Source organism: Danio aesculapii, chromosome 1 (genome assembly GCF_903798145.1).
Source record: "Danio aesculapii chromosome 1, fDanAes4.1, whole genome shotgun sequence".
Lineage (NCBI taxonomy): Eukaryota > Metazoa > Chordata > Actinopteri > Cypriniformes > Danionidae > Danio > Danio aesculapii.
This window is the reverse complement of record NC_079435.1, coordinates 52184664-52197846: the sequence shown is the minus strand read 5'-3', so window position 1 is coordinate 52197846 and position 13183 is coordinate 52184664. Positions and strand designations below refer to the sequence as shown.

General features: G+C 34.0%; 1 protein-coding gene across 1 annotated transcript; it reads left to right on the top strand.

Moving 5' to 3' along the window:
- Positions 1–2127: 2127 nt before the first annotated feature.
- Positions 2128–12773, top strand: cacng3a (calcium channel, voltage-dependent, gamma subunit 3a). Its single transcript, XM_056452548.1, has 4 exons — positions 2128–2359; positions 7845–7928; positions 8232–8372; positions 11856–12773. Exons 1-4 carry the CDS (start codon positions 2128–2130, stop codon positions 12620–12622), a joined length of 1224 nt encoding a protein of 407 aa, XP_056308523.1. The 3' UTR covers positions 12623–12773.
- The last annotated feature ends 410 nt before the right edge of the window (positions 12774–13183 follow it).

Sequence of the window (13183 nt, the reverse complement as noted above, 5' to 3'; positions counted from 1 at the left end):
CTAATTTGTGCATCTCCTTACTTCCGGGTGCAGCCATGCTGGCATTGTGGCTGGTATATTCTGGGAAATTTTCTTACCCCTTGGTTTCGAGTGTGGCCCTTAGCCCTACGCCTTCAAGCTAAAGAGAATTGGGACATCCCAAACCTTCACAAGAATGCGCAAAACGAGGGGTAAGGGGATGGGCTAAGGGGATGGGCTAAGGGGCAGAATTGGGATTGGGCCCATGTCTCTCTCTCTCACTCTCTCTCTCTCTCTCTATTTATATATATATATATATATATATATATATATATATATATATATATATATATATATATATATATATATATATATATATATAACATTGTGCATTTATGATGTGTACTTTACACAGGTGAGTGGGCTTGACAAACCACCTGTAGAAACTTCTCTCTAAATTAAGTATTCTTATATATACACACATATATATATATATATATATATATATATATATATATATATATATATATATATATATATATATATGTATATATATATATGTATATATATATATGTGTGTGTATATATATATATATATGTGTGGATCACAGAACTTTGCTGTCATACCTAGGCTGTAACAGGTCCAAAGATATTACACAGCAACAGAAAATATTTCCCAGCTAGGTAGGTAACAACACTGCGTAATATCATTGGACCTGCTGCAGTCAGAGTATGGCAGCAAAGTTGATTATTTCACCAGAATGTGCGTATAGTTCTAAGCCATATTTGCATAGAATGCAACTTTTAATTTTCAGTCATTCTTAGTACACAATGTAACTACAGAAGAGTCAAGCTTCAAATAGGAAAATCTAAACTCTTTCTTTGACATTTTTGAGCGAGATGCTAATGGTCTAATCCGATTCAATGATTTATGCTAAGCTAAGCTAAAAGTCCCCCTCCCCCCTCCAGAACCACAAATCAGCTGAATGGATTCAAAAACAGTAAAACTCAACTGTTTAACTCCAGGGGAGTGGAGTGATCCTTTTATCTATAATAATTGCAAAAAACAATGTTGTTTCACAACAGAAGACCTTAATATATAAGCTCCAGCTTGATTATAATTTTAATTTTGCCTGTATCTGTTTTTGACTCTTAAAGTAGTTGTAGCCTCTGACTTGCATTATATAAATCAGAAACAGCCATATTTTAAGGTATTTTTTCATTTTAGTTTATGTGCCACTAAACAAGTAATCTTCATAGCACACCACACTCCATATCATTGCTACGTGACACACGAAAAAGATATCCATTTGCTAATTAATTGTTTTGGAAAAAATATTCACAACTTTGAATAGTAATGGTCATATGCTTACATGTACCGAATTCTCTTTCTATATACCTGTCAAAGGTGGGTGATAATAATCAATGCCATTCCTTTAGAATTTACTGTTTTGATAAATCATATGTCTATACTTACATAAAACCCATCAAAACTCAAAGATAATGATTAAAAAGGACTCTGTTGATCAAAAATCTTGCTATAGGCCTATTTTGAGTTTATTCTTACATTTATGGAAAGTTCTGTAACACTTCACATTAAAGTTGTATTAGTTAATATTAGGCAGTGTATTTACTAACATGTACAAATATTGAACATTACATTTACTACAGTATTTTTACTTGATTAATTACAATTCATCTCTTTGCTGTAGTGTTGTCCTGTTATAGTGGCTTCTGTTATAGCTTATCTGGGCTGTTCATGGCACTATATCGAGCGCAAAGTGAGAGGCGGTGCTTTACATTCAGCATCAGGAGCAGAAACCCATCAACATCATCAGACATTCAATCAAACCCACTCCACCATGATCATCATCCACGAGGACACACTCAGATCAGTCATGGTCACACTGCTCTCATCTGCAGGAATATCGAGAAAAACTCACATTAACGCGATGACTTTTGGGAGAGAGTTATTCATGGAGTTTATTTTCGACGTCTAAGGTAAGTTCAGAGCGTTAAAATGAGGATTTACCAACGCGAAGAAGACGAAAACCCTCAATTATCTCTCTCACTTTACGCGTAAAAAAGCGCGCGGAATGAGGGGCGCGTGCCAGAACTTGAGGAAAACTTTACTGGCACGCGAGAGTTGATGAATCTGCGTGTGGATAAATGGTGTCCATTGATGCCAGGATGAAGGTGTGTAACCGTGGAGTGCAAATGCTCCTCACCACGGCGGGGGCTTTCGCGGCCTTCAGCCTGATGACCATCGCGGTGGGCACTGATTACTGGCTGTACTCGCGCGGAGTCTGCAGGACCAAGAGCGTCAACGACAACGACACCAACCGCAAGAATGAGGAGGTGCTGACGCATTCTGGACTCTGGAGACAGTGTTGCATGGAAGGTACTTTTTGGGTTTCCAGAAAGTAGTTAAATGCTTTTAGTGCATGTTTAATTGATTCAACGTTGTCTTATTAAACTAAAAGTGTCGAAAAATTTTATTGCACGTTTAATGGATTCAATATTATCTTATTAATCTAAAAGTGTCGAAAAACGAGTTTTATTGCACGTTTAATTGATTCAATATTATCTTAATAAACTAAAAGTGTCGAAAAATGACTTTTATTGCACGTTTAATGGATTCAGTGTTATCTTATTAAACTTATTAAACTAGAAGTGTAGAAAAAAGAGTTTTATTGCACGTTTAATGGATTCAATATTATCTTATTAAACTAAAAGTGTCGAAAAATGACTTTTATTGCACGTTTAATGGATTCAATATTATCTTATTAATCTAAAAGTGTCGAAAAACGAGTTTTATTGCACGTTTAATTGATTCAATATTATCTTAATAAACTAAAAGTGTCGAAAAATGACTTTTATTGCACGTTTAATGGATTCAATGTTATCTTATTAAACTTATTAAACTAGAGGTGTAGAAAAAAGAGTTTTATTGCACGTTTAATGGATTCAATATTATCTTATTAAACTAAAAGTGTCGAAAAATGACTTTTATTGCACGTTTAATGGATTCAGTATTATCTTATTAAACTAAAAGTGTCGAAAAACGAGTTTTATTGCACGTTTAATTGATTCAGTGTTATCGTATTAAACGAAGTGTCGAAAAATTTGTTTTATTGCGCATTTAATGGATTCAATATTATCTTATTAAACTAAAACTGTCGAAAATGAGTTTTATTGCACGTTTAATGGATTCAATGTTATCTTATTAAACTAAATGTGTCGAAACATGAGTTTTATTGCACGTTTAATGGATTCAATATTATCTTATTAAACTAAAACTATCGAAAAATGAGTTTTATTGCACCTTTAATGGATTCAATGTTATCTTATTAAACTAAATGTGTCGAAACATGAGTTTTATTGCACGTTTAATGGATTCAATATTATCTTATTAAACTAAAAGTGTTGAAAACTGAGTTTTATTGCACGTTTAATTAATTCAATATTATCTTATTAAATTAAAAGTGTCGAAACATGAGTTTTATTGCACATTTAATGCGTTCAATATTATCTTAATAAACTAAAAGTGGCGAAACATGAGTTTTATTGCACGATTATTGGATTCAATATTATCTTAATAAATTAAAAGTGTCGAAACATGAGTTTTTTGCACGTTTAATGGATTCAATGTTATCTTATTAAACTAAAACTGTCGAAAAATTTGTTTTATTGCACGTTTAATTGATTCAATATTATCTTATTAAATTAAGTGTCGAAACATGAGTTTTATTGCACATTTAATGGATTCAATATTATCTTATTAAACTAAAAGTGTCGAAAAATGAGTTTTTTGCACATTTAATGGATTCAATGTTATCTTAATAAACTAAAAGTGTCAAAAAATTTGCTTTATTGCACGTTTAATTTATTCAATGTTATCTTAATAAACTAAAAGTGTCAAAAAATGAGTTTAATTGCACGTTTAATTGATTTAATATTATCTTATTAAACTAAAAGTGTCGAAAAATGAGTTTTATTGCACGTTTAATTCAATATTATCTTATTAAACTAAATGTGTCGAAACATGAGTTTTATTGCACGTTTAATTCAATATTATCTTATTAAACTAAAAGTGGCGAAACATGAGTTTTATTGCACGTTTAATTAATTCAATACTATCTTATTACACTAAATGTGTCGAAAAATGAGTTTTATTGCACGTTTAATGGATCCAATACTATCTTATTAAACTAAAAGTTTTGAAAGTGCTTTTTATTGCACGTTTAATAGATTCAGATAGTAATAAGATAAATTAATTATCCAAAACTAAACAAAAAGTGCTCAGGGGTAGCTTAAATAATGTGTCGGTGCTCTTTGGGTAAGGGATTCATTAGAATAGGCCTAAATAGCAAAAATCAGTCCAAGGCTAATCCTTAAAAAACCTATGCTTTTTGGCAAACAACTGCCTTCATCAGGGTAACATGTAGGTTTTTTAAGGATTAGCCATGTAAATAGGATAAATTAATTATTTAGTCGCACTTTATGTTAGTCTTTTCGGAGGTTGACCATTGTATTATTAAACTAAATGTGTCAAAAATTCTTTTTACTTCATGTTTAATGGATTTGGAAAGTAAAAGGATATATTAATTATTTAGTGGCTCTTTATGTTAGACATTTCCAAAGTTAACCATTGTCTTATTAAGCTAAAAGTGTTGAAAATGTTTATTGCATGGATTAAAATAATGAATTAATTATTATGTACCACTCAGGGGCGGATTTAGTGATTTGGAGGCCCTAAGCAACTCCAGCCATGAGGCCCAAAAGTTCCTAAATGCACCTTTTGTACTTTAATTAATTTTTTATTGATTTCTTTTGCCATTTTTTTTCTTATGTGACTCAGTCACTCTTTTTCTACATTTTGTCTTAATGCAAAATAATAATAACAACATGTAAAGCATCTTGTATAACTTTTTAAATGATTTGTTTTCTTAAAACGGGTGACACAGTGGCGCAGTAGGTAGTGCTGTCCCCTCACAGCAAGAAGGTCGCTGGTTTGAGCCTCGGCTGGGTCAGTTGGCATTTCTGTGTGGTGTTTGCATGTTCTCCCTGTGTTCGCGTGGGTTTCCTCCGGGTGCTCAGGTTTCCCCCACAAGTCCAAAGACATGCGGTACAGGTGAATTGGGAAGGTTTTCTTAAAACGAATTCTAATAAAAAAATGATGTATAAAATATTTCGTATTTGGGGGATACATTTGTGCAGATGTAATAAACATAAAACTCTTATTTTTTTTAGACATTCATCATACAAAATATGATAGAAAATGATGGTATATATAATGTATAGGTATAATTTATACTTCTAGGTATTTACTTGGGGGCCTTCAGATTTCCCGGGGCCCTAAGCGACCGCATATCTTGCTTATTGGTTAAATCCGCCCCTGGTACCTCTATATCTTAGTCTTTTCAAAAGGTAACCATTGTCTCAAGTAAAAGTGTGCTTTTTTATTGCACGTTTAATGGATTCAAATAAAAATAGGATAATTAAATTATTTAGTCACACTTTATGTTAGACTTTTCAGGGTTAACCATTGTATTATTATAGTAAATTGTCAAAAAAAAATGTATTGCATGTTTAATGGATTAAAATGATAAAATAATTATTATTTAGCCCTTTATATTAGACTTTTCGAATGGTAACCATTGTTTTACTAAAGTAAAAGTGTCGAAAATGTTTTTATGGCATCTTTAATGGATTCAAATAGGCTAGTAATAGAATAAATTCCTTATTTAGTCCCACTTTATATTTATCATTTTGGAGTTTAACCGTTGTTTTATTATGGAAAAAGTGTCAAAAAAATTTTCATTGCATGTTTAATAGATTAAAATATTACAATATTTAAAAATTTGTTATTTAGTCTCCTGTTATGTTCATCTTTTAGAATGTTAACTATTGTTTTATTTAACTAAAATTGTAGAAAATTGATCTTTATTGCATATTTAATGGATTTTTATACATTAGTATGATAAATTAATTATTAAGTCCCACTTTATGTTAGTCTTTTCGAAAGTTAACCACTGTTTTATTAAAGCAAACGTGTAGTAAACTTGAGTTTCTAGTCGATTTATTACTTTTTCTCCCTTGGTTAGTGTACACAGTAAAAAAATTATATGATCAATTAGTCCTGACAGCATATGTTTATAGGTCATTGTAACTTATTTAACAAGTTAATCATGTTCTAACTTAATTTTCTAAGTTATACTAGCTGTTTTAAGTCAGTTTAACGTAGTATAAGTTCAATGGACTTATAAGGTTAAGTTGATTCAGCTTAAAAAATTAAGGCAACCAGGATTTTTCTAGAAGAAAAAGAATACAGAAGAATACAAATTTACTAACTATTTACTCACCCTCAAGTATTTCCCAACCTTTATGAGTTTCTTTTTTTCTGTTTACCATAAAAGAAGATATTTTGAAGAGAGATGAAAACCTGTAACCATTGACTTCCATAGCAGAAGAAACAAATACTATGGAAGTCAATGGTTACAAGCTTACAACACTTTCCAGAATAGCTTATTTTATATTTAATTAGAAATAAACTCATTAAGGTTTGAAACAAATAAAGGGTGAGTAAATGATGACAGCATTTTAATTTTAGGGTGAACTATCCCTGTGATTAACAATGGTTAATTTTCTGAAAGACCCTCAGTAACTTTGGATTTTGGATTTAGTGACAAGTCAGTTAGGTAGTGGTTGGTTAGGGTGTAGGCTTAAAATCTACAGATGTAATTGCATTTTACAGGTGGAATTGGGTTATATTTATATGTATGTATTGCATAATATCACTGAATTTACCTGAATAATTTAATGTATACCAATAAAGCTATTACATTGCTTAAACTGAGTAAAAATAGCTCTTTATGGTAACAATTTGTTCACGTGGGTTTCTTCCAGGTGCTCCGGTTTCCCCCACAGTCCAAACACATGTTCTATAGGTGAATTGGTTAAGCAAAATTGTCCATAGTGTATGTGTGTGAATGAGTGTGTACGGATGTTTCCCAGAGATGGGTTGCAGCTGGAAGGGCATCCGCTGCGTAAAACATTTGCTGGATAAGTTGGCGGTTCATTTCGCTGTGGCGACCCCAGATTAATAAAGGGACTAAGCCGAAAAGAAAATGAATGAATGGTAACAACTTTTCTAGGCATATTAGTTTATTGTTTACCATCTAACCAGCAGCTTCTTACATGATCATTTTACAACAGATCAATGTCTTTATAAAGGTTGCGTGTGTGTCAGATGACCATAAAAGTACCAGAGTTGGAGCCGAATCAAAGCCCTTTCCTGTGGGACGATTTATTTATTTCATTATCGACTGAATTATTTTAACTTTCTCTCACACTCTGCGTTCCTCTAGTTTCGACCCATCTCTCACACCCTCTCCTACTCTCTGACCTATATCAGTTCTGCATCAATTCTTTTAATGGAAAGTGTAATGAAGCGTTCGCTCTGTTAAAAGGGCATCAAAGTGGCAGCGTTCACTTTACGTGTGTGAATGCGGGAGCGAGTACGAGATATTTAGCCGAGTTATGAGTGGACGGTTATGAAAGATGATTGACAGGCCATGCACTTATTGTCTGTCAGTTATGCAGATGTACCACGCATGCTGATTTTATAATGCACACAACCACCAAAACAAAGCAATATAGAGGTATATGCTTTAAATGAATGCAACTATAAAGAGCATTTGTGGAATGACATTGAGAGAAGAGGAAATGTGAACGATGTGTGTTTTTTTTTTTTGGAGAATGTCTAATTAAAAGGGAGGTTATTGATACTGTTAATGATTTGATAGCATTAGTGCAATCATGTGGAAAATGGCATTGACGCATGTGTGACTGTGCATGCATCTGGATGTGCGTGTTTCTTACAGGCATATTTAAGGGCGTCTGTAAAAACATCGACCATTTTCCAGAGGACGCGGATTATGAACAAGATGCTGCCGAATATCTGTTGCGTAAGTCTCTACGTCTACTGCAGGGGTGTCCAAACTCGCTCCTGGAGGGTCCTGCAAAGTTTTGTTTCAACCCCAATCAGACACACCTGGGCTAGCTAGTCAAGCGCTTACTAGGCTGACAACCTTGCAGGTGTGTTGAGGCAAGTTGGAGCTAAAATCTGCAGGACACTGGCCCTCCAGAACCGACTTTGGAACTTCATTTTTTGCAAAGTAGGCTCAGTTAAATCACAACAAATACAGCATATTAGAGATTTGTAAATATTAATACACTCAATGCTATGTTGTTGTGTTTGTGTGTGTCAGGTGCTGTGCGTGCATCTAGTCTCTTTCCAATTATGAGTGTGGGGCTGCTGTTCATTGGTGGAGTGTGTGTCGCTGCCAGTGAGTTTTACAAGAGCAGACACAACGTCATCCTCAGCGCTGGCATCTTTTTTGTCTCGGCTGGTATGTTCCTGTTAATATATCAGATTTTACCTTGTAGGAACCTATAGTTTTTTATTGCATAACAAGAACTATTGCATATACAATAAATTGAGGAATACAGTGCTTACAATTTTTCACATCAAATGAACAATTCAAAAGAGAATAAAAAACTAAAATAAATTAAATTACAGGGGATATATAAATTACAAGAAGTTCGCATGATTCCAAAATCGCATCCATCCTTACAGCTTATCTCGTTTTAATGTCTTTTAGGGTTTCGATATAATGCTTAAGATCAGTTGTAAGCAAATTAATATCAGGATTACCATTGGACCATTTTTGTTTGTGTACATGCGTGGTGGTACTTCCTATATATAATCATTAAATTAATAAACAAATTTTGCTCCTAAATTTTATTATTATTATTGTATGTTAAATCTTTACAAGAAAATTTTATTTTTAATTTAGTAAGTTTGAGTATCAGATATTCAACATCAATCAAAACATTTGGGTATATGTGCATTTAAAAAATTTGTAGGAACCTAGCTGGCATGTATTAGTTTTTGTTGAATTTTAATTTAGTAAGTTTAAACAACTAAAAACTCAACTATTTAGTCTCCACCTTCCTTTCTAATCTGTAATTGCCTCTCTGGCTGTACCACTAACTGTACTCTGTCAAAAAACAACATTACTCATGCTTTGCTTCTTAGACTTTACACACCTGAAACTTGCCTATAGCACTTATTCACTGTTGCTCTTATAGTTGTGTAAATTGCTTCCTTGTCCTCATTTGTAAGTCGCTTTGGATAAAAGCGTTTGCTAAATGTAAATGTAAATATAAGATATTCAACAACAAACAAAACATTTGGGTATATGTGCATTTAAAAAATTTGTAGGAACCTAGCTGGCATGTATTTTTTATATTTTTTTTGGTCAGAGCAAAGCAGGGTTTGATGCATTGACAAGGAGGTGGCGCTGTAAACAACTGGATGTGGTGTTATGGTAATGACATGGAACTCAGTCTGTCACTGTAAAATCATGCTATGGTTAGTTATAAATATGACCCAGAGTCATAATTAGGACATTAATAGTCAAATAAAAAAGTCAAGTTTCATTTTTGTATGCACTGTAAAAAAGAAAATAGTTGACTCAACTCAAAATTTTAAGGGAACAAACTTTTTTGAGTCAAAATTGAGTCAAGTTGAGTAATTGGGTTGAAAGTTGAGTAAACTCAAAAATGTCCTGAAGCTTGTTGCCTTAATTTTAAGTTAAGTCAACCTATTTTTTGACACTGTGACAGAAAAACTGTAAATTAAGATCAAAATTAATTACTCATGATCTGATGATACAAGGTCAGAATTATTGCATAAAAAGAATAATTATGATAAAATAAAGAAATCACCTTTTTATCATATTCTTGTTTAATCTTGTAATGAATTATGACTTATATCTTATTATTTGTTTACTTTTGTCCACTGTTTTGCTTTTTTGTAATACTTTTGGACTGTCTATCTTATTATAACTTGTAATCTCCACCAATAATCTTTACTTTTTATCTTATAGTTGAAACTCTTTTGTGTCATGTTTTTTTCCTTTTTCACAATTATGACTTGTCATAATCTCTGACTTTTTATAATAATTATGATATATCTTATTATTAGAGTTTACCAAGGCATGCTTTGTCATCTTATGTGAGATGAATTGTTTAATTTAAATATGTGAACCTGAACCACAAATCCAGTTTCATGTTGCACAGGTATATTTTTGGTAAGAGCCAAAAACACACTGTATGGGTCAAAATTATCTGTTTTTATTTTATCCCAAAAATGAATAGAATATTAAATACAGATCATGTTCAATGAAGATTTTTTATTTCATGTCGTAAATATACCAAAATTACATTTTTAGTAAGCATTTCATAATATAGACTATTTTAACCCTTATGTGCTGTTGGGGATGTTTTTCATCTACTCTGGGTGTGATTTTGAGTCTCAATTTGGCCTTTACTTTTTCTCTCAGCTAGCAGAATGATTTTTGGTGACAATTCTTATTTTGAGAAAATGCTTTGAATTGAAAAAAAAAAAAACCCTCAAGAATACACTCTTACCAAATTTACTACCCTTTAGTTATGTTCGGGATGAAAACATCCACTGAATTAAACTGCTGTAAAAATGCATAGGTAAAAAAAGTTCCAAATTGTTTTGCATAAATCTGTAAATCAACCTCAGTCCTGACCGAAACTACTAAATAGCTCAGAAAATTACAGGATTTTGACTCTTTAATTGCCAAAATCACAAATGATGTCACTGATTTGTTGACAAAAAAACACATAAAATTACTTATTTTCAATATAAAAGTAATTGTGGACAGGATTTTTTTTTTAGCTTTTATCAAAGTCTTGGACTTGTGAAACAACATTGCCTTTGATCCATTGTTTTAGATTGATTTAAATGCTTTCTCCCTAATTTACTGTTGGTGGCTGTTTTTGCCCCATTGACTTCCATTATAACCACATTTTTTTATTTCAAAACCATGACACCATATAATCCTGCATCTTTGATTGTTGGTGGTTTTCCCTGTTGGGAAGAGGTCAAATTAGTAATTTTTACTTTATTAAACCTTTAGATAGACCTGTGAAAAAAGCTTTGTTTCTGGATTTTATATGGAGTATAACATTAAGTTAAAGTGTGTGTATTTGTGTCTGTGAAAGTGTGTGAGTGACCTTTGTGCACTGTGTCTGAGAAAATCAAAATATGCATCTCAGCTCTCAGAACCACATGGAGTAAACAAAAACAAAGATTGTGTATTTATGCACCATCAAATGTGGTTATAATGGAAGTCAATGGGGAAAAAACAGCCACCAACAGTCAATTAGGGAGAACAAATTATAATCTAAAAATGCATAAAAGCCAATGTTGTTACTAATAGTTCACATGTCCAAGACTGTGATAAAAGGGAAAAAAATCCAGTCCACAATTTATATAAAAAATACATCATTTTGTGTGTTTTTTCACCAAATCAGTGACATCCTTTATGAATTTGGCAGTTAAAGAGTTAAAATCCTGTAATTTTCTAAACGATACAGTAGTTTTGATCATGACAGAACATGAGTTTGATTAACAGATTTATGCAAAAAAATTCTGAAAACATATATATCTGGCGCATTTTTACAGCAGTTTAATTCAGTGGATGTTTTCATCCCGAACATAACGAAAGGGTAGTACATTTGAACAGTGCACAAGGGTTAAATATTGTCCAGTCCTAACAAATATACATCAATAGAAATTTTATTTATTCAGCTTTCAGATAACACTTATGACTGGTTTTGTGGTCTATATATAGTCATTTTTTCTATGAGGACAATACATGAAAACATCTAGAGACATTTATCTTAGTTACAGACTCATTTTTAAGCCCAATTATATCCAAAGCATGACTACCTTAAATGCACTCACAACTGAATTGCACCAAAAGTAAACAGACTGCATGTTTTATTTTCCTCAGGCCTCAGCAACATCATTGGCATCATTGTGTACATCTCCTCCAGCGCCGGCGACCCCAACCAAAGCGAGTCTAAGCGCAGTCACTGGTACGGCTGGAGCTTCTACTGCGGCGCTCTCTCCTTCATCATAGCGGAGACGGTGGGCGTCCTGACCGTGCACCTGTTCATCGACACGCACCGGGTGCTCAGAGCGCGGGCCCATCGCTCGCTCCAAACCAGCACGCATTCACTACAGCATCGCCGTTCCTTCAGCTACCGCTCACGCTACCGCTGGAGGCAAGGCCCAAACCGCTCATCTGACTCCCGGTCGCGTGAACCCTCTCCTGCACGTCAGAGCAACGACCTCGGCCTGTACGCGCTGGGACGAACACTTCCACCAACAGCTGCTCACCCGCTCGCGCACAACTCCCTCAGCTCTAGCCATGGCTTCGCACACTTTCATAACTCTGTCATCGCTAATAACAGCTTCGCTAATCCTCACGCATTCCCAATGCAGAACTCTGTGAAGTCAGAAAGAGGGCTCCCGCACATACAGAACTCGCTGGGTCCAGAGAAAGGCTTTGTGATTCCTAATGCACAAAATTCAGTCAAGGCGGAAAACGGAGTCGTGCTGTCGCAGAACTATAAGCGCAACTCAGTAAGTACCGTTAAAAGTGCAGCACATGTGCAAAATTCGGGGAATGATGTTGCACACGTGCAAAACTCTATAAAAGAGCCATTGTTTATGCCTCATAGTGGCACTGCGACAAGAAGAACAACACCAGTGTGAAAAGAAATGATTTAAAGGGATAGATCAGATTAAAAATAAACAAATATGCTGTTAATTTACTCATTCTCAGGCCATCCAAGATGCTAGTGACCTTTATTCAGAGGAATATTAAAGGAACACTCCACTTAGAAAAAAAATAGGCTCATTTTATGTCACAGAGCATTCATTTATTAATTTTCCTTCGGTTTAGTCCTTTTGTTCATCATTTCACAGTGGAATGAACCGCCAATTGTCCAGCATATGTTGTACACAGCAGATGCCCTTCCAGCTGCAACCCAGTACAGGGAAACATCCATACACACTCATTCACACACTTAAACTTCGGGCAATTTAGCTTTAATTCTCCTATAGCTCATGTCTTTGGACTGTGGGGGACACCGGAGCACCCAAAGGAAACCCACGCGAACACAGGGAGAACATGCAAACTCCACACAGAAATGCCAACTGACTCAGTCGGGACTCGTACCAGCGACCTACTTGCTGTAAGGTGACAGTGCTAACCACTGAGCCACCATGTCGCCACCCATGAAGCATTAAACAGATAAAATGTCCAAAAAAATT

What these genes read in the sequence shown, in the direction of transcription:
- cacng3a (XM_056452548.1), top strand. Translation starts at nt 2,128, where the DNA reads ATGGTGTCCATTGATGCCAGGATGAAGGTGTGTAACCGTGGAGTGCAA. An exon ending in GAGACAGTGTTGCATGGAAG is followed by an intron (nt 2,360 to 7,844) that starts GTACTTTTTGGG and finishes TGTTTCTTACAG; the next exon opens with GCATATTTAAGGGCGTCTGT. An exon ending in TGCTGCCGAATATCTGTTGC is followed by an intron (nt 7,929 to 8,231) that starts GTAAGTCTCTAC and finishes TGTGTGTGTCAG; the next exon opens with GTGCTGTGCGTGCATCTAGT.